The 26695-nt window shown below is 42.0% G+C and overlaps 1 protein-coding gene across 5 annotated transcripts in view; it reads right to left on the bottom strand.

Annotated features, from left to right (window-relative positions):
- The window catches only part of cntrl (centriolin), a 107160-nt gene that overhangs the window by 38519 nt on the left and 41946 nt on the right, over positions 1 to 26695 (bottom strand). For 2 of the 5 annotated variants that reach the window (XM_070447154.1, XM_024001914.1), the window contains exons 12-15: positions 7078 to 7231; positions 3754 to 4426; positions 531 to 720; positions 136 to 291 (exon numbers count right to left, since the gene is read on the bottom strand). In XM_070447154.1, coding sequence (XP_070303255.1) covers positions 136 to 291; positions 531 to 720; positions 3754 to 4426; positions 7078 to 7231 — 1173 coding nt within the window. The remainder of the gene's footprint in view (positions 1 to 135; positions 292 to 530; positions 721 to 3753; positions 4427 to 7077; positions 7232 to 26695) is intronic. The other 3 variants (XM_070447153.1, XM_070447152.1, XM_070447151.1) reach the window with 3 other exon arrangements.

Below are 26695 nucleotides of genomic sequence, written 5' to 3' on the forward strand. Positions count from 1 at the left end.
TTATGATGTGATACATTCCCACAATGGTTTCTAAACAGTAGCTCTAGTGGTACATGTTGTTTTCTCTGTGTGTGTTATACTTATAAACTAGTGGGCAGAAGACTCGTAGATCCTTTGAGCAGTGGAAGTAATGACCTGTTTGTCTTGTTCCTTCAGCTCAGCGAGCAAAAGCTCTTGCTCGTCCTTAGCCTCCTGGAGCCGCTGGCCCGTCAGTTTCTGGAGCTCTCGTGCCTCCTGCAGTTCCTCCCGGAGCTGGAGTATCTCCTCCTCACCGAGTTTCTTTGCTGCCTGCTGGTGGGTGGGACAAGCCATGAACAACAGGGAACAAGTAAAACAACAGCAGTGGCAAATCAGTCAGAGATGCTTCCCTCCTCTCAGGGGGTGAAGTTTTCCCTTGGTAAAGATCTTGGATCAGCTTCTTCTCCCCAATCCTAAACTTAAGCAATAAGGTAAAGTGTGCGAAACTGACCCAACTTCACCATACATCCTACCAGTGGCCTATGGAGGTGGTGGAAAAAGAAGAGACTCACCGTGGCCTGTGCTGCAGCCTGGCAGGCTGCCTTGTGTTGCTCTCGGAGGGAGGCCAGCTCCGTACTGAGTCGAGCCTGGCCCTGCTGGGCTTGGTCCCGGTCTGTTTGGGCAGCAGACACCACTCCCAGCACCTCACGCTGCAGCCGCTCCAAGTTGCGGCCCACCACGCTCACTTCACTGCGGACCCTGCTAACATGAGAGAGAGTAGTACTGCAGGTGATGATAAGTCCAACAGTTGGCCACTCTGAACCATGTGTTTTTCTTTTTCTTCTTTTTCTTTTTAACGTCTTATGGCTGCAGGGGCAGTATTGAGTAGCTTGGATGAAAGGTGCACAGAGGTGCCAAGAGTAAACGGCCTGCTCCTCAGTCATAGTTGCTAATATATGCATAGTATTATTAGTATTGGATAGAAAACACTCTGAAGTTTCTAAAACTGTTTGAAATTCTGGGGAAATGGTGGATTTTCAACCAAGATCCCATTGAAATTACAGCGGGATATGAATGGGTTTGCACTTCCTACGGCTTCCACTAGATGTCAACAGTCTGTAGAACTTTGTCTGATGACTCTACTGTGCTGGGGGCCGAATGAGAGAATAATTAGTCACCACTGCCATGACCTGACCATGCTTTCACCATGCGCGTTCACATAAGAGGGAGCTCCGTTCCATCGCTCATCTGAAGTCAATGTAATTCTCCGGTTGGAACGTTATTCAAGATTTATGTTAACAACCTTCTAAAGATTGATTCAATACATCGTTTGACATCTTTCTACTGACTGTTACGGAACTTTTGGACATTTCGTCAGGTTTTAGTGAACGCGCTTCGTGACTTTGGTCCTGGAGTGGCCTAGCCAGTCTCCAGATCTCAACCCCATAGAAAATCTTTGGAGGGAGTTGAAAGTCCGTGTTACCCAGCAACAGCCCCAAAACATCACTGCTCTAGAGGAGATCTGCATGGAGGAATGGGCCAAAATACCAGCAACAGTGTGTGAAAATCTTGTGAAGACTTACAGAAAACGTTTGACCTCTGTCATTGCCAACAAAGGGTATATAACAAAGTATTGATAAACTTTTGTTATTGACCAAATACTTATTTTCCACCATAATTTGCAAATAAATTCATTAAAAATCCTACAATGTGATTTTCTGGATTTTTTTTCTCATTTTGTCTGTCATAGTTGAAGTGTACCTATGATGAAAATTACAGGCCTCTCTCATCTTTTTAAGTGGGAGAACTTGCACAATTGGTGGCTGACTAAATACTTTTTTGCCCCACTGTATATATAGCATTCTGTTGGTGGCAAGAATGGTATATAATAATATTTTAAAAAATTAAAAAGTCTTGAATCAAGTGTAGTTTCTTGTACCAGTTCATAAACCATGTGCCATGGAATTGGTACATCGAAAAGCTCCTCCCATTTATTTTGCAACCTGTATGACGCAGCTGTCAACATTTTTGTCCTCAGATGAAAATGGTATATTTTTCTATTTATGCCAGTTCCTGTCAGCCAATTTGTATCTTTAACAAGTTCCCTACCTTCTCCCTTTTCCACTTGCCTCCTCCATTTTTGTCACGCCCTGACCATAGAGAGCCTTTGTTTTTCTATGGTATAGTAGGTCAGGGCGTGACTGGGGGGTTTTCTAGTTATTATTTTCTATGTGGGGTTCTAGTTTCGTTTTTCTATGTTGGTGTCGTTGTCTCTATTTGGGGATCATATTTAAGTAGCATTTTTTCCACCTGTGTTTTATGGGATATTATTTTGAGTTAGTCCACTGTAGTCACGGTTCGTTGTTTGTTTTGTTCTTTCTTTGTTGTTTTGTGCCTTTTCAAAAAATATTGATGTGGAAACCATATCGCGCTGCAGTTTGGTCTGATAATTGCGTACTGCGTTCATCCACCTCTGGCCTGCTCGCCTCCCTACCACTGAGGAAGTACAGTTCCCGCTCAGCCCAGTCAAAACTGTTCGCTGCTCTGGCCCCCCAATGGTGGAACAAACTCCCTCACGACGCCAGGWCAGCGGAGTCAATCACCACCTTCCGGAGACACCTGAAACCCCACCTCTTTAAGGAATACCTAGGATAGGATAAAGTAATCCTTCTCACCCCCCCCCCCCCCCTTAAAAGATTTAGATGCACTATTGTAAAGTGGCCGTTCCACTGGATGTCATAAGGTGAATGCACCAATTTGTAAGTCGCTCTGGATAAGAGCGTCTGCTAAATGACTTAAATGTAAATGTAATTATTCCAGCAAACGTGACAATTTTTGTGTTAGTACTGCAATCAGTTGGTTGTAAAGTTTGGATTGAGCAGATATTCCCATATATTTTCGATAACTGCATATGTGACATAACTCCTCCGTTTCTATTCATAATATCATTAACCAATATAATACACATTTTTTTATTTTTTTACATAAAGAATGTTTTTTGATTTAAAAAAAAAATCAGTATATTTTAATTTAACCATAACATTTGTTGTAATATTTGTTCTATATTTTCTGGAGGATAAAACTGAAATTGTAACCAGCTTTGTACAGCTTGTTTAAGAAAGGGCGATACTTCAAACAAAACAAAAAAATTCCACTGGTCGGAAATGAGAAATCTGTATAAAGGCCATTTTTGAACAAAGGATGAGCCTTTCTTAATAATCTACTTAAACCATTTTGGGTTTAAGTATAACTTATGTATGAGTGAAGTTTTTAGTGAGAGGTTTAAAGCTTTAATATTTAATAATTTTAGCCTCCCAAACTCATTCATTATATAAATAGGCACGTTTTATTTTATCCGTCTTAGCATTCCAAATAAAATGAAATCTTTTTTAGATTTACATTTTTATGATTAAAAAAATKTGTTATCTGGAGTAGGCAGTGCCATTAGTAAGTGATAGGACCAAAATGTTAATCAATGTGATTTTTCCATAAATAGAGTATTTACCTCTCCATGGTTGCAGAATCCTATCTATTTTTGCTAAATTTCTATTGAAATTAATTGTGGTAAATTAATTTAAAAAAAATACGATGTGAATACCAAGTATGCATAAACCATGTGTTTGTCCCAATCATAGAGTTGGAATGAGGGCCCATACCCTATCTTTACCATTATAACTTATTTGACAGCATGACGCCACTGAGGGCTATCTCCCTTATTTAGGCTTTGTGGCAAGTCTTCTACCCAACTATATGGTCCCACTCTCACTGGGGGTGAACAGTGGGAGACTCCCTCACCTGATGTGGCCAGGCTGCCCTGAGGTGATGGTCCTGATCATCTGCTCAAGATGCCTCTGCACCTCCTGTGGGCATAGCAATGTTCCCCTGGCCTGCTCTAGAGAACTCTGCAGAGCACCCACACACTCCTCCAGACTGGCCTTGTCCTCCTGTAGAGCAGTGAGCTGTTCCAGGAGCTCCTCCCTCTGCTGCTCCCTCTCTGCAGCCAGCTGTAGTCGGGCCTGGGCATTGTCCTTGGACTGCCTTTCCTTGTCCAACGCCGCCTGCAGGGCAGCGTGCTCCAACTGGCTAAGCCTGCACATTCGCCCCAGCTCCTCCTTTAGCTGGCCCGCCTCAGTGTGGCGCTCCTGCAGCTGGCTCTCCAGCTCCGCTTCGTAGGCGCTGATCTGACCCTGCGCCCGCCGCAGCTCAGCGTTCTCCCTCCTCAGCGCGTCCAGCTCCTGCTGCTGCTGTGCTTTCTCTGTATCAGTGGCGGTGGCGATTGTCTCCAGCAGGCGGCGCTGCTCCTGGCTCTCATTCAGGTAGCGCTGCAGGGCCTCCATCTCCCTCTGCAGGTGGTGGCAGTCTGCCTGGGCACATCGGGCTTGCTCCTTCACCCCGCTCAGGTACTCCTGCAGGCCAGAGATTATATCCTCCAGGTCCCTCTTCAGAGCCTCGTTGGCTGCTATCTGACCTGTGGTGGGAGGCAGTGCCATTGGTTGGTTATCCATTGTGGTTAATTAAGGACAATGGTGGGGAGACTCGTGACCGTGTCAGTGAGTCTAAATAGCAATTATACTCTCCAGGTATTTAGAAGGATCACAGCAAGGCCTGGTAGGTTTAATGTGAGTTTGGAAGAGCTCTGAATAATAATGGGGGGTAGGGGTTCTGAAACAAGGAAGCTATTGTGTCTAACTCAATTAGTGGGACTTTTGGAGGGGAACTGTCTGGGATATATGCAGATATGTTAAAGCTGCAGCTTCGCACATGATGCCACATTTTCCTGGGAAGAAACAAATAGTGTCAATGGCGTAATGATAAAATGTACATACAACTGCTATGAACATACCCTACTAAGGACCAATTTAGTAGATGTTCTGAGTTTTTGACACCAAGATCAACTGTACTAGTTGTTCAGGCTCTGATCTTGTCCCATCTTAATAGGGTCAGGTGCAGCAAAGAAAGACCTAGCAAAGCTGCAGCTGGCTCAAAACAAAGTAGCTCACCCTGCCCTTAACTGCACACAGAACTAACATCAACAACATGCATGCTAGTGTTTCATGGTTAAGGAGAAATTGACTACTTCTCTTCTAGTCTTTTTAAGAAACATTTGTGTGTTGAAAATGTCTAACCACTTTATAATCTATTTGCATACACTTCAAACAGACATAGTGAGCTCCAAAAGTATTGTGAGAATGAAACATTTTTGTTGTTGTTTTGGCTCTGTACCGCTGCATTTTGGATTTGAAACGATAAAATGACTGAGGGGACCAATTAAAGTAGTCAAAAATTTTGTATTTGGTCCAAAATTCCTACCACGCAATGATTACATCAAGCTTGTGACTCTACAAATTTGTTGGATGCATTTGCTGTTCGTTTTGGTTGTGTTTCAGATTATTTTTGTCCAATAGAAATGAAATGATAAAAAATGTTTCATTTTGGAGTCACTTTTATTGTAAATAAGAATAGAATATGTTTCTAAGCACTTCTACATTTATGTGGATGCTACTATGATTATCGATAGTCCTGCATGAATCGTGGATAATGATGAGTGAGAAATATCATCCCCCCMAAAAAATGCTAACCTCCCCTGTTATTGTAATGGTAAGAGGTTAGCATTTATATAAAACCATTCGGATTTTATATTTTTTGAGGTCACTCTCTTTTCAATGAATTTTCATTGGGAATCCAGATTTCTAAGGGACCTTCCTGTAGTTCCTATCGCTTCCACTGGATGCCAACAGTCTTTAGAAATTGGTTGAGGTTTTTCCTTTGAGAAATGAAGAAGTAGCCATGTTCAGMATGAGGCTCCAGTGAAGTGTACTGTTTGTTAGAGGAGCGTGACCAGAAAGCATGCTACACATTGTTTTCCTCCGGTATTGAACACAGATCATCCCGTCTTCAATTTTATCGATTATTTACGTTAAAAAAATACCTAAAGTTGTATTACAAAAGTAGTTTGAAAAGTTTGGACAAAACTTTTGAGATATTTTGTAGTCACGTTGTGCAAGTTGGAACCGGTGTTTTTCTGGATCAAACGCGACAAATAAATTGACATTTTGGATATATATCGACGGAATAAATCGAACAAAAGGACCATATTGGAGTGCCAACAGAAGAAGCTCGTCAAAGGTAAGGCATGAATTATATCTTTATTTCTGCGTTTTGTGTCGCGCCTGGAAGGTTGAAATATGATGGTCTGTGATTGTTAGCTGGGGTGCTATCCTCAGATAATAGCATTGTTTGCTTTTCCCGTAAAGCATTTTTGRAATCTGACACGTTGGTTGGATTCACAAGTGTAGCTTTAATTTGGTATACTGAATTGTGCGATTTCATGAAAGTTAAATTTTTATAGTAATTTATTTGAATTTGGCGCTCTGCATTTTCACTGGATGTTGGCCAGGTGGGACGCTACCGTCCCACATATCCCAGAGAGGTTAACAAGAAATTTGTGGAGTGGTTGAAAAACGAGTTTTAATGACTCCAACCTAAGTGTATGTAAACTTCCGACTTCAACTGTATTTATGAACAGTGTGTAAATAGTATTTTTGTTGTCTCTTGAGGTCTTTCCAATATATAACTTTTGTTGTCGTCTTTAACTGTTCTGTACTTTGTCATGTATTTGTACGTTTTATGAGGACCCCAGGAAGAGTATGTGCAATAGCTAATGGGGATCCTAATAAACTAAACTTTAAACCCAACCAGAAGCAGCTCTCTCTCATTATCTGTTTGGAGACAGACAGCAGAGTCGTGTTCATTAGGGCACATTGTAGGAAAATGTTTTACCAAGGAAAACGTTTCTAATTGAACACGTTCAGGTAGAGTGGCGCAGTGGTCTAAGGCACTGCATCTCAGTGCAAGAGGCGTCCCTACAGTCCCTGGTTTTATTCCAGGCTGTATCACATCCGGCCGTGATTGGGAGTCCCATAGGGCGGAGCACAATTGGCCCAGCTTCGCCCGGGTTTGGCCGGGGTAGGCTGTCACTGTAAATAAGAATTTGTTCTTAACTTACTTGCCTATTTATTTGTAATTTTTTTAAGCCCCTCCCCGTGTCAGTCGGTTTTCTTCCTTTTTGTGGCTAATGAACAGGACTCAGACAAATCATCAAGTTCTAGTCCCTCTCACCGTCGGTCAGCTGCTGCTCCAGGTCCTTGATCTCCTCGGTCTCCTTGGCGATACGGGAGAGCATGTCATCCAGCCGGCCTTCCAGCTCCCGGTGCTTCCTGCTCATCATGTCCAGCAGCTGGCTCTTACTGGACACCTGAGCCTTCACATGGGCCTGGAGAGGGGAGGATGGACAGGGTTCAGCGACAGTAGGTCAATATACACTCCTATTACTGTCAATGATGTCAATAGAAGATGAAAATTATATTTTAATAGGAAATTAGGATTTTCCCCTAGGCTCCTATTACTGTAGGTATGGCCATACTTCAGCATGACTCCAAATTTAATCAATACATTTTGTAACGAAAATATGAATGCATGCGTTTGTAATAATGTGTTACTCTATGCTTAATTTGTAAACTGGGTGACCATTGCATGCATTATCCTCACTTTTGCGTACTGGCACAGAGCAGTAGGCGCTTGCAGAAGTTGCACACAGTTTGTAGATTTTTTKGGTTGCCTTTTATAAACGCATTTCATGCAATTCCACATCATTTTAGATGACTGAATTTGTTTTAATACCTAACAAATGATTGAAATAACAGCCTATTTTGACAATGACAAACTGAGAATATGCGATCAATAAAAACAACCTTGTCATCAATCCATCAATAGCCTAGGCCTAGGTGTGTGGAGATGCATATTGTCTCTATATAATATTCTAGTCCTAAAAAAGCCTTCCAGTTTCACTGACTCACCCAATGATGCGCAGCTCAATCACTGGCGATGGCTGATGCCCTTGCCTCTCTCGTTTTACTTTATAAAACAATGCTGTTCGCTCAACAGGCCTATTTGGAAGTTGATAACATATTTGGTAGCCTACAGGCAGATTAGTCTTCTATTTTCAGCAGGAGTCATTTGCTTTTACAACTTATTTTGCTGTGATTGTATTAGAAATATTGCTAAAGCCCTGTTTTGGCTGCATGCTGTTCACTGACATATTTGATGCGAGTTCCTGACTGGAGACCAGTGGCGGTGCATGGGTAAAATCAACGGGGATGCCAAGCAAGGAAAAAAGCCATATTACAACCTATGTATTGTGATAATTGCGTTGTTTGCTCTATAACCTGTTAGTTCATACAGTACCTTTCGAAAGTACTCAGACCCCTTGACTTTTTCTACATTTTATTAGGTAACAGACTTATTCTTAAATTGATGAAATCGTTTCCCCCCCTCATCAATCTACGCACAATACTCCATAATGACAAAACAAAAACAGGTTTTTAGAAAAATGTTCACATGTATAAAAATAACAAAAACTCAGTACTGTGTTGAAGCACCTTTGACAGCGATTACTGCCTCGAGTATTCCTGAGTATGACGCTACAAGCTAGGCACACCGGTATTTGGGGAGTTTCTTCCATTCTTCTCCTCAGATCCTCTCAAGCTCTGTCAGGTTGGATGGGGAGGTTTACTCCAGACGTGACGCTTGGTATTCAAGCCAAAGAGTTCAATATTGGTTTCATCAGACCAGAGAATCTTGTTTCTCATGGTCCGAGAGTCTTTAGGTGCCTTTTGGCAAACTTCAAGTGGGCTGTCATGTGCGTTTTACTGAGGAGTGGCTTCCTTCTGGCCACTCTACAAAATTCACCCAGCTTATTGTGGGAAGCTTGTGGAAGGCTACCCGAAATGTTTGACCCAAGTTAAACAATTTAAAGGCAACGCTACCAAATACTAATTGAGTGTATGTATGTAAACTTCTGACCCACTGGGAATGTGATGAAAGAAATACAAGCTGAAATAAATCATTCCCCTTACTATTATTCTGACATTTCACATTCTTAAAATAAAGTGGTGATCCTGACTGATCAGAAATTGTTAGACAGGGAATTGTTACTAGGATTAAATGTCAGGAATTGTGAAAAACTGAGTTTAAATGTATTTGGCTAAGGTGTATGTAAACTTCCGACTTCAACTGTATGTGGCTGTCCATGGTACTGGTGTGTGTGTGTGTGTGTGTGTGTGTGTGTGTGTGTGTGTGTGTGTGTGTGTGTGTGTTTGCAAGTACGCTGAACAAAAATATAAAACGCAACATGTAAAGTGTTGGTCATGTTTCATGAGCTGAAATCACTTCAGCAGTGATCAATTCATGAACTTCTTTGACGAAAATATCATGATCATTAGAAAGCAAATTACGGACTCCTCTTTAAATCTGCGTATTTCTCCAAAGCTCAGTTGCACTGAGTCTGCACAACACTGCCAGGACGTAGGATCAAGGGAGACACTCAAGTGTTTTAATCCTAGATCTCTTGACACATTCATGAAAATAGTGATGGCCTCTAAACCTTCAAGCTGCATACTGGACCCTATTCCAACTAAACTACTGACAGACCTGCTTCCTGTGCTTGGCACTCCTATGTTGAACATAATAAATGGCTCCTAATCCACCGGATGTGTACCAAACTCACTAAAAGTAGTAGTAATAAAGCCTCTCTTGAAAAACCCAAACCTTGACTCAGAAAATATTTTAAAAACTATTAGCCTACATCGAATCTTCCATTCCTCTCAAAAAAAATATGAAAAAGCTGTTTGCGCAGCAACTCACTGAAGAGAATGTATACAAAACTCTTCATGCTGGTTTTAGACCCCACCATAGCACTAAGACTGCACTCGTGAAGGTGATAAATGACCCTTTAACGGCATCATACCAAGGGGTGGGCAACTCCAGTCCTCGAGGGCCTGATCGATGTCTCACTTTTTCCATCCCTAGCAAACACAGCTGATTAATGAAATTGCATTCTAAACTAAAGATCTTGATTAGGTGATTATTGGAGTCAGGTGTGTTAGCTGGGGCAAAACTGTGACACCAATCAGGCCCTCGAGGACTGGAATTGCCCACCCCTGTCTAGACCTTAGTACAAGACGCAGGCCTCCTTATTGTCCCTAGAATTTCTAAGCAATCAGCTGGAGGCAGGGCTTTCTCCTATAGAGATCAATTTTTATGGAATGATCTGCCTATCCATGTGAGAGACGCAGACTCGGTCTCAACCTTTAAGTCTTTATTGAAGACTCATCTCTTCAGTAGGTCCTATGATTGAGTGTAGTCTGGCCCAGGGGTGTGAAGGTGAACGGAAAGGCACTGGAGCAACGAACCGCCCATGCCGTCTCTGCCTGGCCGGTTCCCCTCTCTCCACCGGGATTCTCTGCATCTAACCCTATTACGGGGGCTGAGTCACTGGCTTACTGGTGGTCTTCCATCCCGTCCCTAGGAGGGGTGTGTCACTTGAGTGGGTTGAGTCACTAAAGTGACCTTCCTGTCCGGGTTTGGCTCCCCCCTCAAGTTTGTGCCGAGGGGGATATCTTCATGGGCTATACTCAGCATTGTCTCAGCGTAGTAAGTTGGTGGTTTGAAGATATCCCTCTAGTGGCGTGGAGTTGGGTGGGGTTATATCCTGCCTGATTGGCCCTGTCCGGGGGTATCGTCGGACGGTGCCACAGCGTACCCAACCCCTCCTGTCTCAGCCTCCAGTATTCATGCTGCAATAGTTTGTGTTGGGGGCTAGGGTCAGTTTGTTATGTCTGGAGTATTTCTCCTGTCTTATCCGGTGTCCTGTGTGAATTTAAGTATGCTCCCTCTAATTCTCTCTCCATCCCCTCTCGGAGGACCTGAGCCCTAGGACCATGCCTCAGGACTACCTGGCCTGATGACTCTTTGCTGTCCCCAGTCCACCTGGTCATGCTGCTGCTCAAGTTTCAACTGTTCTGCCTGCGGCTATGGAACCCTGACCTGTTCCCCAGACCTGCTGTTTTCGACTCTCTCTCTCTCTCTCGCTCTCTGAAAAGCCAACTGACATTTACTCCTGAGGTGCGGACCTATTGCACTCTCTACAACCACTGTGATTATTATTATTTGACCCTGCTGGTCATCTATGAACGTTTGAACATCTTGGACATGTACTGTTATGTCAATCCGGCACAGCCAGAAGAGGACTGGCCACCCCTCAGAGCCTGGTTCCTCTCTAGGTTTCTGCCTTTCTAGGGAGTTTTTACAAGCCACCGTGCTTCTACATCTCCATTGCTTGCTGTTTGGGGTTTTAGGCTGGGTTTCTGTACAGCACTTTGTGACATCGGCTGATGTAAAAAGGGCTTAATAAATACATTTGATTGATTGAAATAAAAGATCCCAGAAATGTTCCATACACACAAAAAGCTTATTTCTCAGAAATGTTTAGTTCTTTATTTACTTACATCACTGTTAGTGAGCATTTCTCCTTCGCCAAGATAATCCATCCACCTGACAGGTGTGGCATATCAAGAAGCTGATTAAACAGCATGATCATGACACAGGTACACCTTGTGCTGGAGACAATAAAAGGCCACTCTAAATTGCGCAGTTTTGTCACACAACGCCACAGACGTCTCAAGTTGAGGAAACTTGCAATTGGCATGCTGACTGCAGGAATGTCAACTGCATGAATGTCTCTGTTACCAGAGAATTTAATGTTAATTTCTCTACCATAAGATGCCGCCAATGTCGTTTTAGAGAATTTGGCAGTACATCCAACCAGCCTCACAACCGCAGACCACGTGTAACCACGTGTGATGAAACAGAAGTATTTATGTCTGTAATAAAGCCCTTTTGTGGGGGAAAACTTATTCTGATTGACTGGGCCTGGCTCCCCAGTGGGTGGGCCTGGCTACCATGTGGTTGGACCTATGCCCTCCCACCCATGGCTGCGCCCCTGCTGAGTCGTGAAATCCATAGATTAGGGCCTAATTAATTTATTTCAAATGACCGAAATGAATAAACTCATTAAAATTGTTGCATGTTGCGTTTATATTTCGGTTCAGTCCAGAAAAAAACAACATGTTGAATCACCCTACTTGCAGTGAAATGCCAATTCCATCCTCTTCTTTCATGTTGACTAAACGGTCTATGACTGTCATGATACAGTACACACTTTTAGTTTTTTTGTCCTAGCCTACCTGGCTAAAATGCCAGGTAGGCTATTTAACATKAACCTAATACATCTAGCTACATGTTGAACTTGTAGGCCAGGAGCACAACGTGTGAATTTATGGTTGGATCAGAATCGCTGTTATAATCATTGGCCAGTACGGAGAATTAAGTAAAACCACAATCCCGATCTCCATCCATGGCTAATTTAGGAAAGTGACAATTTTAGCTAGCTAGCTGGCCACCGGAAGACAACACAAAGAGATGAAACCATTCAAGTTTTTTCTGTATATGAAGATTGGCTTTTGGGGTGATGTGATTGGTGTGAAGCCAAATCCAAACTGGCTTCCCTTGACACTTTTTTTTGGTGCTCCAGGACCATTCAAAGTTGAGCTCACTCAGTTTAGCTCCAAGCTGATTGGCTATTATTATAATTGTTTTATTATCAAGGTAGGCCAAATGCTCGCTGGCTTCCCTTCAGCGCTTCAATGCTGGTCAAAAATAATGATATTTTTGAAAGCATCCGAGCGAGCGTATCAGCTCCCCTCTCTCTGTATGTGAAGCCCATCTATCTGAGGCTGTCTGGTCAAAAATATATTTTGCTCACTTGGATGCTTTCAACAATATCATATTATTTTTGACCATACAGCATCAGATAAATGGGCTTTACATACAGAGATAGGGCCGCTGTTTCGCTCACTCGGATGCTTTCTCTGTTGAGATACATTCAGCCTCTTGCGAATTGAAAGAAAATTATGAAGCACAGAGACAAACATTTTTATTTAATGGCATTAACAGAGAATTTAAAACCTTTTTTGTAATAACACAGTATATGGGATTGATTTTAAGAAATGTGGCTTAATTAATTTGATTAATATTATGGTGTTTATAGTCAGAGAAAAACAAAAAACGAAACCCTCAGGGTTTCCGTTAGAATGGAAAATATGACGCTGTACAACGGGAGGAAGGAGTAGGCTGTCCTTGTAAATAAGTATTTGTTCTTAACTGACTTGCCTAGTTAAATAAAGGTTACACTAAGAGCATAACATTTCTGCATCATCATTTGGCTCGGGGAACAAAACATCGATATTTTGGGTCCATGGCCAGGAAACTCCCCAAACCTTACTCCCATTGAGAACTTGTGGTCAATCCTCAAGAGGCGGGTGGACAAACAAAACCCCACAAATTCTGACAAACTCCAAGCATTGATTATGCAAGAATGGGCTGCCATCAGTCAGGATGTGGCCCAGAAGTTAATTGACAGCATGCCAGGGCGGATGCAGAGGTTCTGAAAAGAAGGTCAACACTGCAAATATTGACTCTTTGCATCAACTTCATGTAATTGTCAATAAAAGCCTGACACTTATGAAACGCGTGTAATTATACTTCAGTATTCCATAGTAACATCTGACAAAAATATCTAAAGACACTGATGCAGCAAACTTTGTGAAAATTAATATTTGTGTCATTCTCAAAATTTTGGCCACGACTGTAGGTAGATGTGGAAAGATGGATACAAATTATTTGTTGCAAGTTGGGGGGGTTCACACCTAGCTCAACTATTAGACAATTATTAGTAAAAGGTTGAAAAGTCTATTGTTCAACTAATAGCCCATCCTGCTTCTGAAAAATATATAATAATAATACTTTTTCCCTTTCCACGTTAAAGATTACAATTGATAGTGTTTTTAGCCATAATCGGCCCCAACCCCAATTAAAACATTCGATAGCTTGCTGGACTTCGGGCTAGAATGTTGAGGGTTTGAAACCTGCTCCCTGCTTGTTTCATTACATTATTATGCCGGTCTCAGAGCAAATAGCTTGGATTGTTATTCCCATCTCGTTCCTCGCTCTCTTCCACGCGTCATTATCCCCCTGAGTGGCTCGCTTGTGGACATGCTGGCAGATGTACTGTGTTTTATTCTGTATATATGAATTACAAATCAGCCTTTACTTAAATCATGTTTCTAGTCTATTGCATAGTTACAATGTGTAATCATTGATGTCCCAGGGGCAGGAGTGGAAAAGAATGTTGACGTGTATAATTGTAATACATCATTCAAAGAATGGAGTTTGATACACCTGGTATTGGATATGATAAAACTTGCGAAATAGAGATTTTCATAATTACATTTTATGACAAAAAAAATATGCACAATCGTTTGTCTCTACATTAACTAACATATTCCTCTCAATTGTACATTTTTAGCTTGACTCGTTATGACGTTATAATTACTTAAATTTGCTTCCACCATAATGTTTTGTCAGCCATCTTTGCTGAAGAAAGTCACCAGGGACGTGTAGCTCGCATCAAATTCGTCATTGGAACCACTCAATATGATGATTGGTAATATAAAAACCTTGGGACCAAAATGCATAATGAGTGCTCTAACTCCCCCTTGCAGTGGTCTGGAGCACTGCAAGGGGGTGGGTACCTCTAAGTCCCGCGATGAAAGCTCGCAACTTTTAAAGGAGGAACCAGTGTATGTTTTTTATTTTTGTAAATTAGTAAATTAGGAGTAGCATAGTAGCATTCGCGTGAAAGTGAAATCGCGAACCACCGCATTTCACCATGGCAAGGCGACTGGTAATATGGCAGAATATAAACAGTGTAGTTATTCACTCCACAAGGCAATCAAACAAGCTAAACGTCTGTATAGAGATAAAGTGGAGTCGCAATTCAACAGCTCAGACGTGTGGCAGACAATCACAGACTACAAAAAGTGCCAATGCCATCTGGACAAGAGGAATACCTATGTAAGAATGCTGTTTATTGACTATACCTTAGCATTCAACACCATAGTACCCTGCAAGCTCATCATTAAGCTCTGGGTCTGAACCCCGCCCTGTGCAATTGGGTCCTGGATTTCCTGACGGGTGAAGGTAGGAAACATCACCTCCACTCCATTGATCCTCAACACTGGGGCCCCACAAGCGTGCATGCTCAGCCCTCTCCTGTACCCCCTGTTCACCCATGACCGCATGGCCAAGCACGCCTCCAACTCAATCATCAAGTTTGCAGACGACAACAGCAGTAGGCTTGATTACCAACGATGACGAGACAGCCTACTGGGAGGAGGTGAGCGCTCTGGGAGTGTGGTGTCAGGAAAACAACCTTTCACTCAACATCAACAATACAAAGGAGATGATCGTGGACTTCAGGAAATAGCAGAGGGTGCACCCCCCCCATCTACATCGACGGGACCGCAGTGGAGAGGGTGGAAAGCATCAGGTTCCTTGGCGTACACACCACAAACAAACTGAAATGGACCACCCACACAGACAGTGTGGTGAAGAAGGAGCAACAGAGCCTCCTCAACCTCAGGTTGAAGAAATTTGGCTTTTCACCCAAAACCCTCACAAACTTTTACAGATGCACAACTGAAAGCATCCTGTCGGGCTGTATCACCGCCTGGTACGGCAACTGCACCGCCCGCAACCACAAGGCTCTCCAGAGGGTGGTGCGGTCTGCCCAACGCTTTAACGGGGGCAAACTACCCGCCCTCCAGGACACGTACAGCACCCGATTTCAGAGGAAGGCCAAAAAGATCATCAAGGACATCAACCACCCAAACCACTGCCTGTTCACCCCGGTATCATCCAGAAGGCGAGGTCAGTACAGGTGCATCAAAGCTGGGACCGAGAGACTGAAAAACAGCTTCTATCTCAAGGCCATCAGACTGTTACACAGCCATCACTAGCACATTAGAGGCTGCTGCCTATCGACATATACTAGAAATCACTGGCCACTTTGAGGAATGGAACACTAGTCACTTTAATAATGTTTACATATCTGGCATTCCTCATCTCTTATGTATATAATGTATTCTATACTATTCTACGGTATCTTAGTCCATTCCGCTCTGACATCGCTTGTCCATATGTATAGTCTTAATTCATTCCTACTTAGATTTGTGTGTATTGGGTATATGTTATGTAATTTGTTAGATATTACTGCACTGTTGGAACTAGAAACACAAGCATTTCCCTACAACCGCAATAACATCTGCTAATCACGTGTATGTGACAAATAAAATTTGATTTGGGATTGGGCTACACACAATCCACAGCTAGGCTATTTAAAAAATATATAAAAAAGCTATTGATCCTATGTGGCTAAATTATAGGCATACTCCTGGTGTAGTCTTCCAAATTTTTTCATTTATTTCTTAATAACCTCTTGGAAATAGGGGGCGCCCTGGATAAAATTCTGGATAAAATTGTGCCCAATTTAAACGGCCTCGTACTCTGTCCTAGATCATATGATATGATATGCATATTATTATTACTATTGGATAGAAAACACTCTGAAGTTTCTAAAACTGTTTGAATTATATCTGTGAGTAAAACAGAACTTCCAAACAGGAAGTGAAAATTCTGAAATGGGTCTCTGTGAAAGGCATTGCCTATTCAATTGTCTTGTATTTATGGATCTGTATGCACTTCATACGCCTTCCACTAGATGTCAACAGGCAGTAGAACGTGGAATGAAGTGTCTAGCCTTTTCTGGGACCGGATGGGACTCGTTGGAGTGAGAGGTCAGCCATATTGGTAGTACTTGGCTWCGCACTTGGGTTTGTCATATCGTTGTCYKCAATGCGTTAGGTAGACACGAAGAAATGCTCCGTCTGGGACGTTATTGGATATATTTGTGAAAAACATCCTAAAGATGGATTCTCAACTGAGTTTGACCAGTTTATTCGACTTTTATTATGACTTTTTGAATGCGTAAAATCTTCATGGACACGTGAGCTCCACCATGCTAGCCAAAGTTGCTAATTCGACAGAAGAAACTGACATTCTAAAACAAAACAACGGTTTATTGTGGAACTAGGATTCCTGGCACTGCATTCTGATGAAAGTTCATCAAAGGTAAGGGAATATTTATGATGTTATTTCGTATTTTTGTGGACTCTTTGGACTCAACATGGCGGAGAATGGCTGAGCGCTGTCTCAGATTATTGCATGCTGTGCTTTGTACTAAAGTTATTTTTTTAAATCTAACACAGCGGTTGCATTAAGAACCAGTGTATCTTTAATTCTATACGAAACATGTATTTTTCAGCAAAGTTTATGATGAGTTTTTCTGTTAGATTACGTGGCTGTCTAAAATTTCTCCGGACATTTTGGTGCCATTCGTGACCATGGCGGCAATGTAGAACCACGATTTATAGCTATAAATATGCACATTTTCGAACAAAACATAAATGTATTGTATAACATRATGTCATAAGACTGTCATCTGATGAAGTTGTTCAAAGGTTAGTGATTAATTTTATCTCTATTTGTGGGTTTTGTGAAAGCTATCTTTGCGGTGAAAAAATGGCGTTGTGTKTTGGGCTATTGTGGTGAGCTAACATAAATATATGTTRTGTTTTCGCTGTAAAACATTTTAAAAATCGGACATGTTGTCTGGATTCACAAGATGTTTATCTTTAATTATGTGTACAACATGTATTTTTCATAAAAGTTTTATGATGAGTATTTCTGTATTTCACGTTGCTCTCTGTAATTATTCTGGCTGTTTTGGTGCCATTTGTGACCATGGCKGCAATGTARAACCMCGATTTRTAGCTATAAATATGCACATTTTCGAACAAAACATAAATGTATTGTATAACATAATGTCATAAGACTGTCATCTGATGAAGTTGTTCAAAGGTTAGTGATTAATTGTATCTCTATTTGTGGGTTTTGTGAAAGCTATCTTTGCGGTGAACAAAATGGCGTTGTGTGTTGGGCTATTGTGGTGAGCTAACATAAATATATGTTGTGTTTTCGCTGTAAAACATTAAAAAAATCGGACATGTTGGCTGGATTCACAAGATGTTTATCTTTCATTTGCTGTATTGGACTTGTGATTTCATGAAATTATATTATATGATATCCCTGTGGCGCTAGGCTAGGCTATGCTAGTCAGCGTTTCTGATGAGGATGATCCCGGATCCGGGATGGGGGGGTCCGTAGAGGTTTTAACAGACAGCAGGAATTAAATAACTTCAACAAATATATTTAAATGTATCATCTGGGGTGCTGCAGCACCTCCAGCACCCTTCCCGTGCCTATGATTTTATATGGAAATAAATTATGAGAGTTGCAGGCTCATGTCTATCAGAGCAGAGTGAGGTCATAGAAACTGAATGTATTTCTAGTTCTGTGAGAGGTACAGGCACGCTTCTCTGTCTCACCACAGCAATGGCCAGGCGTTGGTCTACGGTTACAATATTGCGCCAACCATAAATTCAGGCAGGCCCAACTCTATTCAATTCTTAGAATATCAGCCACGTTCACGTTACGTTTTTTAGGGGAAAGGATAATTACAGAGGTAACTTTAACTTCACTAGGGTAGGGGGCAGCATTCAGAATTTTGGATGAAAAGCGTGCCCAAATTAAACTGCCTGCTACTCAGGCCCAGAAGATAGGATATGCATATAATWRGTAGATTTGGATAGARAACACTCTAAAGTTTCYAAAACTGTTAAAATAATGTCTGTGAGTATAACAGAACTGATATGGCAGGCAAAAACCAGAGGAAAATCCAACCAGGAAGTACTATTATTTTGAAAGGCTGTTTTTCCATTGAAAGCCTATCCACCATACAAAGACTTAGGATCCAGCTCACGAGCTCTCTGGCTTCCTCTACATGTTGCCAGTCTTTAGGCATCGTTCCAGGCTTTTACTCTGAAAAATGAGGGAGATACAGCACTTTCAATCAGTGGCCAGTGGAAATTTCCATTCATCAGCCATGCGCCTGATCGGGAACGCGCCTTTCTTGTTTCTCCTTTCCTATTGACGAAGCTTTTGTCCGGTTGAAATATTATTGATTATTTATGACAAAAACAACCGGAGGGTTGATTTTAAACATCGTTTGGCATGTTTCTACTAACTTTTATTCTACTTTTTTGACTTTTTGTCTGGACTTAGTGCACGCGCCTTAAGCATTCGGATTACTGGACAAAACGCGCGAACAAAAAGGATGTATTTGGACATAAAGAGGGACATTATCGAACAAAACAAACATGTATTGTCGAACATGGAGACCTGGGAGTGCCACCAGATGAAGATCATCAAAGGTAAGTGATTCATTTTAATGCTATTTCTGACTTTTGTGACACTCTCCTTGGCTGGAAAATGGCTGTATGGGTTTCTGTGGCTAGGTGCTGACCTAACATAATCGCAAAGTGTGCTTTCTCCGTAAAGCCTTTTTGAAATCTGACACAGCGGTTGCATTAAGGAGAAGTTTATCTTTATTCGTTTATTCGTTTATTTGTTTAACACTTGTATCGTTTATCAATGTTTATGATGAGTATTTCTGTAATTTGATGTGGCTCTCTGCACTTTCACCGGATGTTTGTTTGAGACAATGTATTTCTGACCATAACGTGCCAATGTAAACTGAGATTTATGGATATAAATATGAACTTTATCGAACAAAACATACATATATTGTGTAACATGAAGTCCTATGAGTGCCATCTGATGAAGATCATCAAAGGTTAGTGATTCATTTTATCTCTATTTCTGCTTTCTATGACTCCTCTCTTTGGCTGGAAAAATGGCTGTATGGTTTTCTGTGACTAGGTGCTGACCTAACATAATCGCATGGTGTGCTTTCGCAGTAAAGCCATTTTGAAATCGGACACTGTGGTTGGATTTACAAGAATCTTTAAAATGGTGGATAATACTTGTATATTTGAGGAATTTTAATCATGGTATTTCTGTTGTTTTGAATTTGGCGCCCTGCAACTTCACTGGCTGTTGTCGAGGTGGGACGCTAGCCTGCAATAACTGGTCAGTATTTGCCAAATAGTAAGCCAATATTTACCTCCAGTTATTAACAACTTATAAATGCACTTAAACACTTATAAGATTAAGGATACCTCCTCCAACTGTGCAACTATTGAAAATAAAGTTGCATGATGATACATAAGGGTTCAATATTACACGCATTTGTAGGTGAATTTAAAAATGGTCAATAGTTGGAGGTAAATAGTGGCTTACTATTTGGCAAGCACTGACTGGAAATCAAACTATTTTGACCAATTTGTTATAACATTTATTAAAGGTTTATAATGYATTTACAAATGATGAAATAACTGTTAATAACATAATTACAAACTTTTTGTAAGTCCTTTAGAAATGGAACCTTATCGTAAAGTGTTACCAGAATGGGTACATTGCAAACAGTGAAAACATTTCTCATGCCAAGAGAGGTACTGGATCCTGGCAAATGGTTTGCGGAATGAAACAGTCCAAAACTCAGAGGTGCCGGATCAAATTAAGCACTTGTTATACTATATTATCATTAGTTCACATTCAATAGAGGTAGTCTATGGTAAGTTAACGGATACAAAATGTGAGCATATGCCATGAAAAGCAAGAAAAATACTAATATCCCATCACATTTACATAACTGTGCAGGTTCTTTTTATGGGTATCAGGTTAACCCTATTTTAGAGTGAAAACACTAGCTTTGGCATATCAGAGGTGACCAAAGAGGAATGTGAGTGACCTAACCCCACACTAACGCAGAAGAGGACTTTTATGCTTCCTACTCAATTCTTCCTGACCAGGCCAACTTACTTATTCATTACTTCAGCTCTGTTACACTCACAGAGCAAGAACAATTGCACCACAAACCTAATTATAATTCACTTCACATTGTTCACTAAATATAATAACCAGTCGGTCACTTTATGTTATGTGACGGCTGTCATATTTGATTGTGTACTGGCCCCCCAAAAAATGTTGTAAAAATGCTTAGTAGGTCAAACTATAACAGTACAGTGCAGTAATTTTAGGTAATAGCAAGAAAAACTGTGTATTCCTGTTTACAGAAGAGTGATGCAAATATGAAATCAAGACAGGAGAAGAACAACATTTTTGGAAAACCTTCAGAACAACCTTTCACCCAGAGTCCTGTTACATATTAGTAATGGTTGCAATAACAAGTATGTTTCTGTTTAAACATTCTCTTCAATTTAGAACACAGTAGAGAAAGAAGATACGAGAGGGGGAGAAAAAGCTGAAAAATGTCAGGAGTCCCTCCCAAGGCCAAGTTGCGGTACTCACTAGAAATCAGTGCAGTCAGATTACTCTTTGGTTTGCATCCCCGCAAATGCATCCAGTTAGCCAGCTCTCATCTGCTTCCCCCGAATCTACAGGAGGCCCCCGGGTGAAGACGTTGCATTTCCTGACTCCCTCCCTCACGGTTAGGTCCAACCCCCCAGCTCTACAGGCTCAGGGGCTGAGGTTTCCCCTTCTTTAGGACTTCACTCTTTAGTCCCCACAGCCTGAGCATGCCTCCTAACCCCCTTCCCTCATGTACTCCACTCTCTCTCTTCGAATCAACACAGGAAGCCGCCCTGTTGACCAATCAACATGCATGGATAGGCTATGACAATGCCCCTGGCATTTGGTGGAAGTGAGGCAAGTTCTCTTTCCCTGCCCTCTATGGTGATTCCCCAGAGAACTCTCCGACTTCTTTTAAAGGCACAGTAGCCCCTTTTTTTCACTTGTTGCTTCCATGGAATAATTCCCACAGAATTCCCGTAGGGTAAAAATAATGAATTATTCTGAGAGGTCCATCAAGTTAAGCTTTGACACATGCAGGTGCGATGGAAATATAGCAATGTGCACTTCTTTGTTTGTGACCGAGGTTCCACAAATGAAATATGTTACTTTTTATGGATTTAGATTACATGTACATCTTCATGTATGTTGAAAACGGTTCAAAACGTTTTGACAAGAGAAATAAGAACACATGTGGAGAATATCTTCTGGAAATGTATGATTAAAGTCCACGACCTGGAGGGGCAGATAAAACAAAAAGAGTGGCTACGCATCCTGTGTTTGTCCTGCCCCCCGAAATGCCTTTTCCTGTTTTCTAAACCTCTTTTTAACATTCTGCACATGTTGTTTTTCTGCAATGTAATATCCCTATAGTGTTATGCTATCTGTGGTTAAAAGTTGAAAGAAACATGCATTTCCAAATTAATGTTTAAACAGGGCTAATTGTTTCATGTAGGTTATGCAAGCAAGAAATAAGTGTGTATGCTAATAGCGTCTGCTAAAATAGCATAACACTATAGGGATATATAAAAATAAAAAAAGTGATGTAAATCTAATAAATATTAGAGTATGAATTATCAGAGTAATGAATAATGGCACTAGAGGGAATGGCGGCCGTTTACGGGCTCCTGACCAATTGTGCTATTTTGTGTATTTTTGGGCTGTAATAAAATTAAATAAAAATGTACATAATGTATCCGCCATCGTTTCCTATGTCAGAAAAAAGCTTTTGGATATCAGAACAGCTATCACTAACCTCCATTTGAACGAGGACTTCTACCTCAATGAGGAGGAGGCAAAAGACATATTGATTATCACGGACCAGGCCCAAATCCCAGACACTCGAAGGTGGAGACGGCGCTATAGATACCTGACAAGACTATGTCGGAGAGTGGATAAATCGCCTCTACCCTCCATTCTATTGGCGAAAGTGCAGTCACTGGAGAATAAACTGGATGAACTCTGTTTGAGACTATCCTATCAACGTGATCTGAAGAACAGCAAAATCCTATGTTTCTCAGAGTCGTGGCTGAACAACGACATGGTAAATATAAATCAAGATGTTTTTTCTATACATCGGCAGGACAGAACGGCTGCGTCGAGGAAGCTCAGAGGGGTTGGGTGTCTCTTAACAACAACTGCCGCACAATTTCTAATATTAAGGAAGTCTCCAGGTTCTGCTCGCCTGGGTTACCTACCTCATGATAAACTGTAGACCACACTATTTACCAAGAGAGTTATCTATATTTTTCGTAGCTGTCTATGCAAGGGTTCCCAAACTTTTTCACTGTGGCTCCCCCTTCCAGCATTGGGGAACATCCCCCGCCCCTTGTCTATAGCTATGGGCACAAGCACTCATGAAACAAACTGTTCACACCCTCTTGTTGGTGGCAATTTTACACTTTGTCATGGGGCGCAATTTGTTTTGTTTTAAAGTAAATTTTCTTGCAGTTCTATACAATTTGCCATGTCTAATGTGTATTTGTGCTATGTGAGTGACAAAAATATTACAACAATATCTATGGGCTAAAAAACCTAAATAGAAAATTGTTAGCTGACATTAGTTGATCTGGACATTTCTGACAAGTTCTAAATAGCTATCTAAGGTATGCAATGAAAAACATGAGGAACTGATGTGGAACTACCCAATTTCGAAATTGCACCTTGTGCATTCTACTATTACAACTTTCAAAAGTAAGTTTAAAGCCGGACCACTGTGCCCACCCTGCTGACCCCTGGGGGCGCACCCCACAGTTTGGGAACCACTGGTCTATAGTACCACCACAAACCAATGCTGGCACTAGGACTGCACTCAATGAGCTGTATAGGGCCATAAGCTCTATAGTGCTCCTAGTGGCTGGTGACTTATATGCAGGAAAGCTGAAATACGTTTTCTCATTTCTACTAGCATGTTACCTGTGCAATTAGAGGCAAAAAACTCTAGATCACCTTTACTCCACACACCGAGACACATACAAAGCTCTCCCTCGCCCTCCATTTGGCAAATCTGACCATAAATCTATCCTCCTGATTCCTGCTTACAAGCAAAAACATAAACAGAAAGTACTCAATACGGAAGAGGTCCGATGAAGCAGATGCTAAGCTACAGGACTGTTTCGCTAGCACACACTGGAATATGTTCCGGGATTCATCTGATGGCATTGAGGAGTTGCCCACATCAGTTGCAAGCTTCATTAATACGTGCATCGTCAACGTTGCCCCTACAGTGACCGTACATACATATCCCAACCAGAAGCCACGGATTACAGGCAACATCCRCACCGAGGTAAAGGCTAGAGCTGCCGCTTTCAATGAGCGGGACTCTAATCCAGACACTTAAAAGAAATTCCGCTACGCCCTCTGACAAACCATCAAACAGGCAAAGTGTCAATACAGGACCAAGATCGAATCCTACTACACCGGCTCTGAATCTTGTTGGATGTGGCAGAAGCTGAATAAATCGCATGATCATTACACAGGTGCACCTTATGCTGGGGACAATAAAGGGAGTAATTCTGTTTAAAATAAAGCCCTTTTGTAGGGATTCTGATTGGCCTGGCCCCTGCCCAGTCATGTGAAATCCATAGATTAGTGCCTAATGAATATATTTCAATTGACTGATTTCCTTACATGAACTGTAACACGGCAAAATCTTTAAAATTGTTGCATGTTGCGTTTGGTGGGAAAGGGTAGTACAGTTGAAGGCGGAAGTTTACATACACCTTAGCCAAATACATTTAAAATCAGTTTTTCACAATTCCTGACATTTAATCCTAGTAAAAATTCCCTGTTTTAGGTCAGTTAGGATCACCACTTTATTTTAAGAAAGTGAAATGTCAGAATAATAGTGTAAAGAAAGTTTTATTTCAGCTTTTATTTCTCACATCACATTCCCATTGGGTCAGAAGATTACATACACTCAATTAGTATTTGGTAGCATTGCCTTTAAATTGTTTAAACTTGGGTCAAACGTTTTGGGTAGCCTTCCACAAGCTTCCCACAATAAGTTGGGGAACTTTGGCCCATTCCTCCTGACAGAGCTGGTGTAACTGAGTCAGGTTTGTAGGCCCTCCTTGCTCGCACATCAGTTTTTCATCTTCAGTTCTGCCACACATTTTACATTTACATTTAAGTCATTTAGCAGACGCTCTTATCCAGAGCGACTTACAAATTGGTGCATTCACCTTATGATATCCAGTGGAACAACCACTTTACAAATGTGCATCTAACTCTTTTAAGGGGGGGGGGGTTAGAAGGATTACTTTATCCTATCCTAGGTATTCCTTAAAGGTGGGGTTTCAGGTGTCTCCGGAAGGTGGTGATTGACTCCGCTGACCTGGCGTCGTGAGGGAGTTTGTTCCCACATTGGGGTGCCAGAGCAGCGAACAGTTTTGACTGGGCTGAGCGGGAACTGTACTTCCTCAGAGGTAGGGAGGCGAGCAGGCCAGAGGTGGATGAACGCAGTGCCCTTGTTTGGTGTAGGGCCTGATCAGAGCCTGAAGGTACGGAGGTGCCGTTCCCCTCACAGCTCCGTAGGCAAGCACCATGGTCTTGTAGCGGATGCGAGCTTCAACTGAGCCAGTGGAGAGAGCGGAGGAGCGGGGTGACGTGAGAGAACTTGGGAAAGTTGAACACCAGACGGGCTGCGGCGTTCTGGATGAGTTGTAGGGGTTTAATGGCACAGGCAGGGAGCCCAGCCAACAGCGAGTTGCAGTAATCCAGACGGGAGATGACAAGTGCCTGGATTAGGACCTGCGCCGCTTCCTGCGTGAGGCAGGGTCGTACTCTGCGAATGTTGTAGAGCATGAACCTACAGGAACGGGTCACCGCCTTGATGTTAGTTGAGAACGACAGGGTGTTGTCCAGGATCACGCCAAGGTTCTTAGCACTCTGGGAGGAGGACACAATGGAGTTGTCAACCGTGATGGCGAGATCATGGAACGGGCAGTCCTTCCCCGGGAGGAAGAGCAGCTCCGTCTTGCCGAGGTTCAGCTTGAGGTGGTGATCCGTCATCCACACTGATATGTCTGCAGACATGCAGAGATGCGCTTCACCACCTGGTTATCAGAGGGGGGAAAGGAGAAGATTAATTGTGTGTCGTCTGCATAGCAATGATAGGAGAGACCATGTGAGGATATGACAGAGCCAAGTGACTTGGTGTATATTTTATTTTCTATAGGATTAAGGTTAGGGCTTGTGATGGCCACTCCAATACCTTGACTTTGATGTCCTTAAGCCATTTTGCCACAACTTTGGAAGTATCCTTGGGGTCATTGTCCATTTGGAAGACCCATTTGTGACCAAGCTTTAACTTCCTGACTAATGTCTTGAGATGTTGCGTCAATATATCCACATCATTTTCATTCCTCATGATGCCATCTATTTTGTGAAGTGCACCAGTCCCTCCTGCAGCAAAGCACCCCCACACCATGATGCTGCCACCCCCGTGCTTCACGGCTGGGATGGTGTTCAATGGTTTGCAAGCCTCCCCCCTTTTCCTCCAAACATAACAATGGTCAATATGGCCAAACAGTTCTATTTTTGTTTCATCAGACCAGAGGACATTTGTCCAAAAAGTACCATCTTTGTCCAAATGTGCAGTTGCAAACCATAGTCTGGTATTTTTATGGCAGTTTTGGAGCAGTGGCTTCTTCCTTGCTGAGGGGTCTTTCAGGTTATGTCGATATAGGACTTGTTTACTATTGTAAAGTGGCTGTTCCACTGGATGTCATAAGGTGAATGCACCAATTTGTAAGTCGCTCTGGATAAGAGCGTCTGCTAAATGACTTAAATGTAAATGTAATGTTTAACTGTGGATATAGATACTTTTGTACCCGTTTTCTCCACAATGTCCTTTGCTGTTGTTCTGGGATTGATTTGCACTTTTTGCACCAAAGTACGTTCATCTCTAGGAGAAAGAACGCGTCTCCTTCCTGAGCGGTATGATGGGTGCGTGGTCCCATGGTGTTTACACTTGCGTACTATTGTTTGTATAGATGAACGTGGTACCTTCAGGCGTTTGGAAATTGCTCCCAAGGATGAATCAGACTTGTGGAGGTCTCCAATTTTTTTTCTGAGGTCTTGGCTGATTTCTTTTGATTTTCCCATGATG

The sequence above is a fragment of the Salvelinus sp. IW2-2015 genome, linkage group LG15 (assembly GCF_002910315.2).
Source record: "Salvelinus sp. IW2-2015 linkage group LG15, ASM291031v2, whole genome shotgun sequence".
Classification (NCBI taxonomy): Eukaryota; Metazoa; Chordata; class Actinopteri; order Salmoniformes; family Salmonidae; genus Salvelinus; species Salvelinus sp. IW2-2015.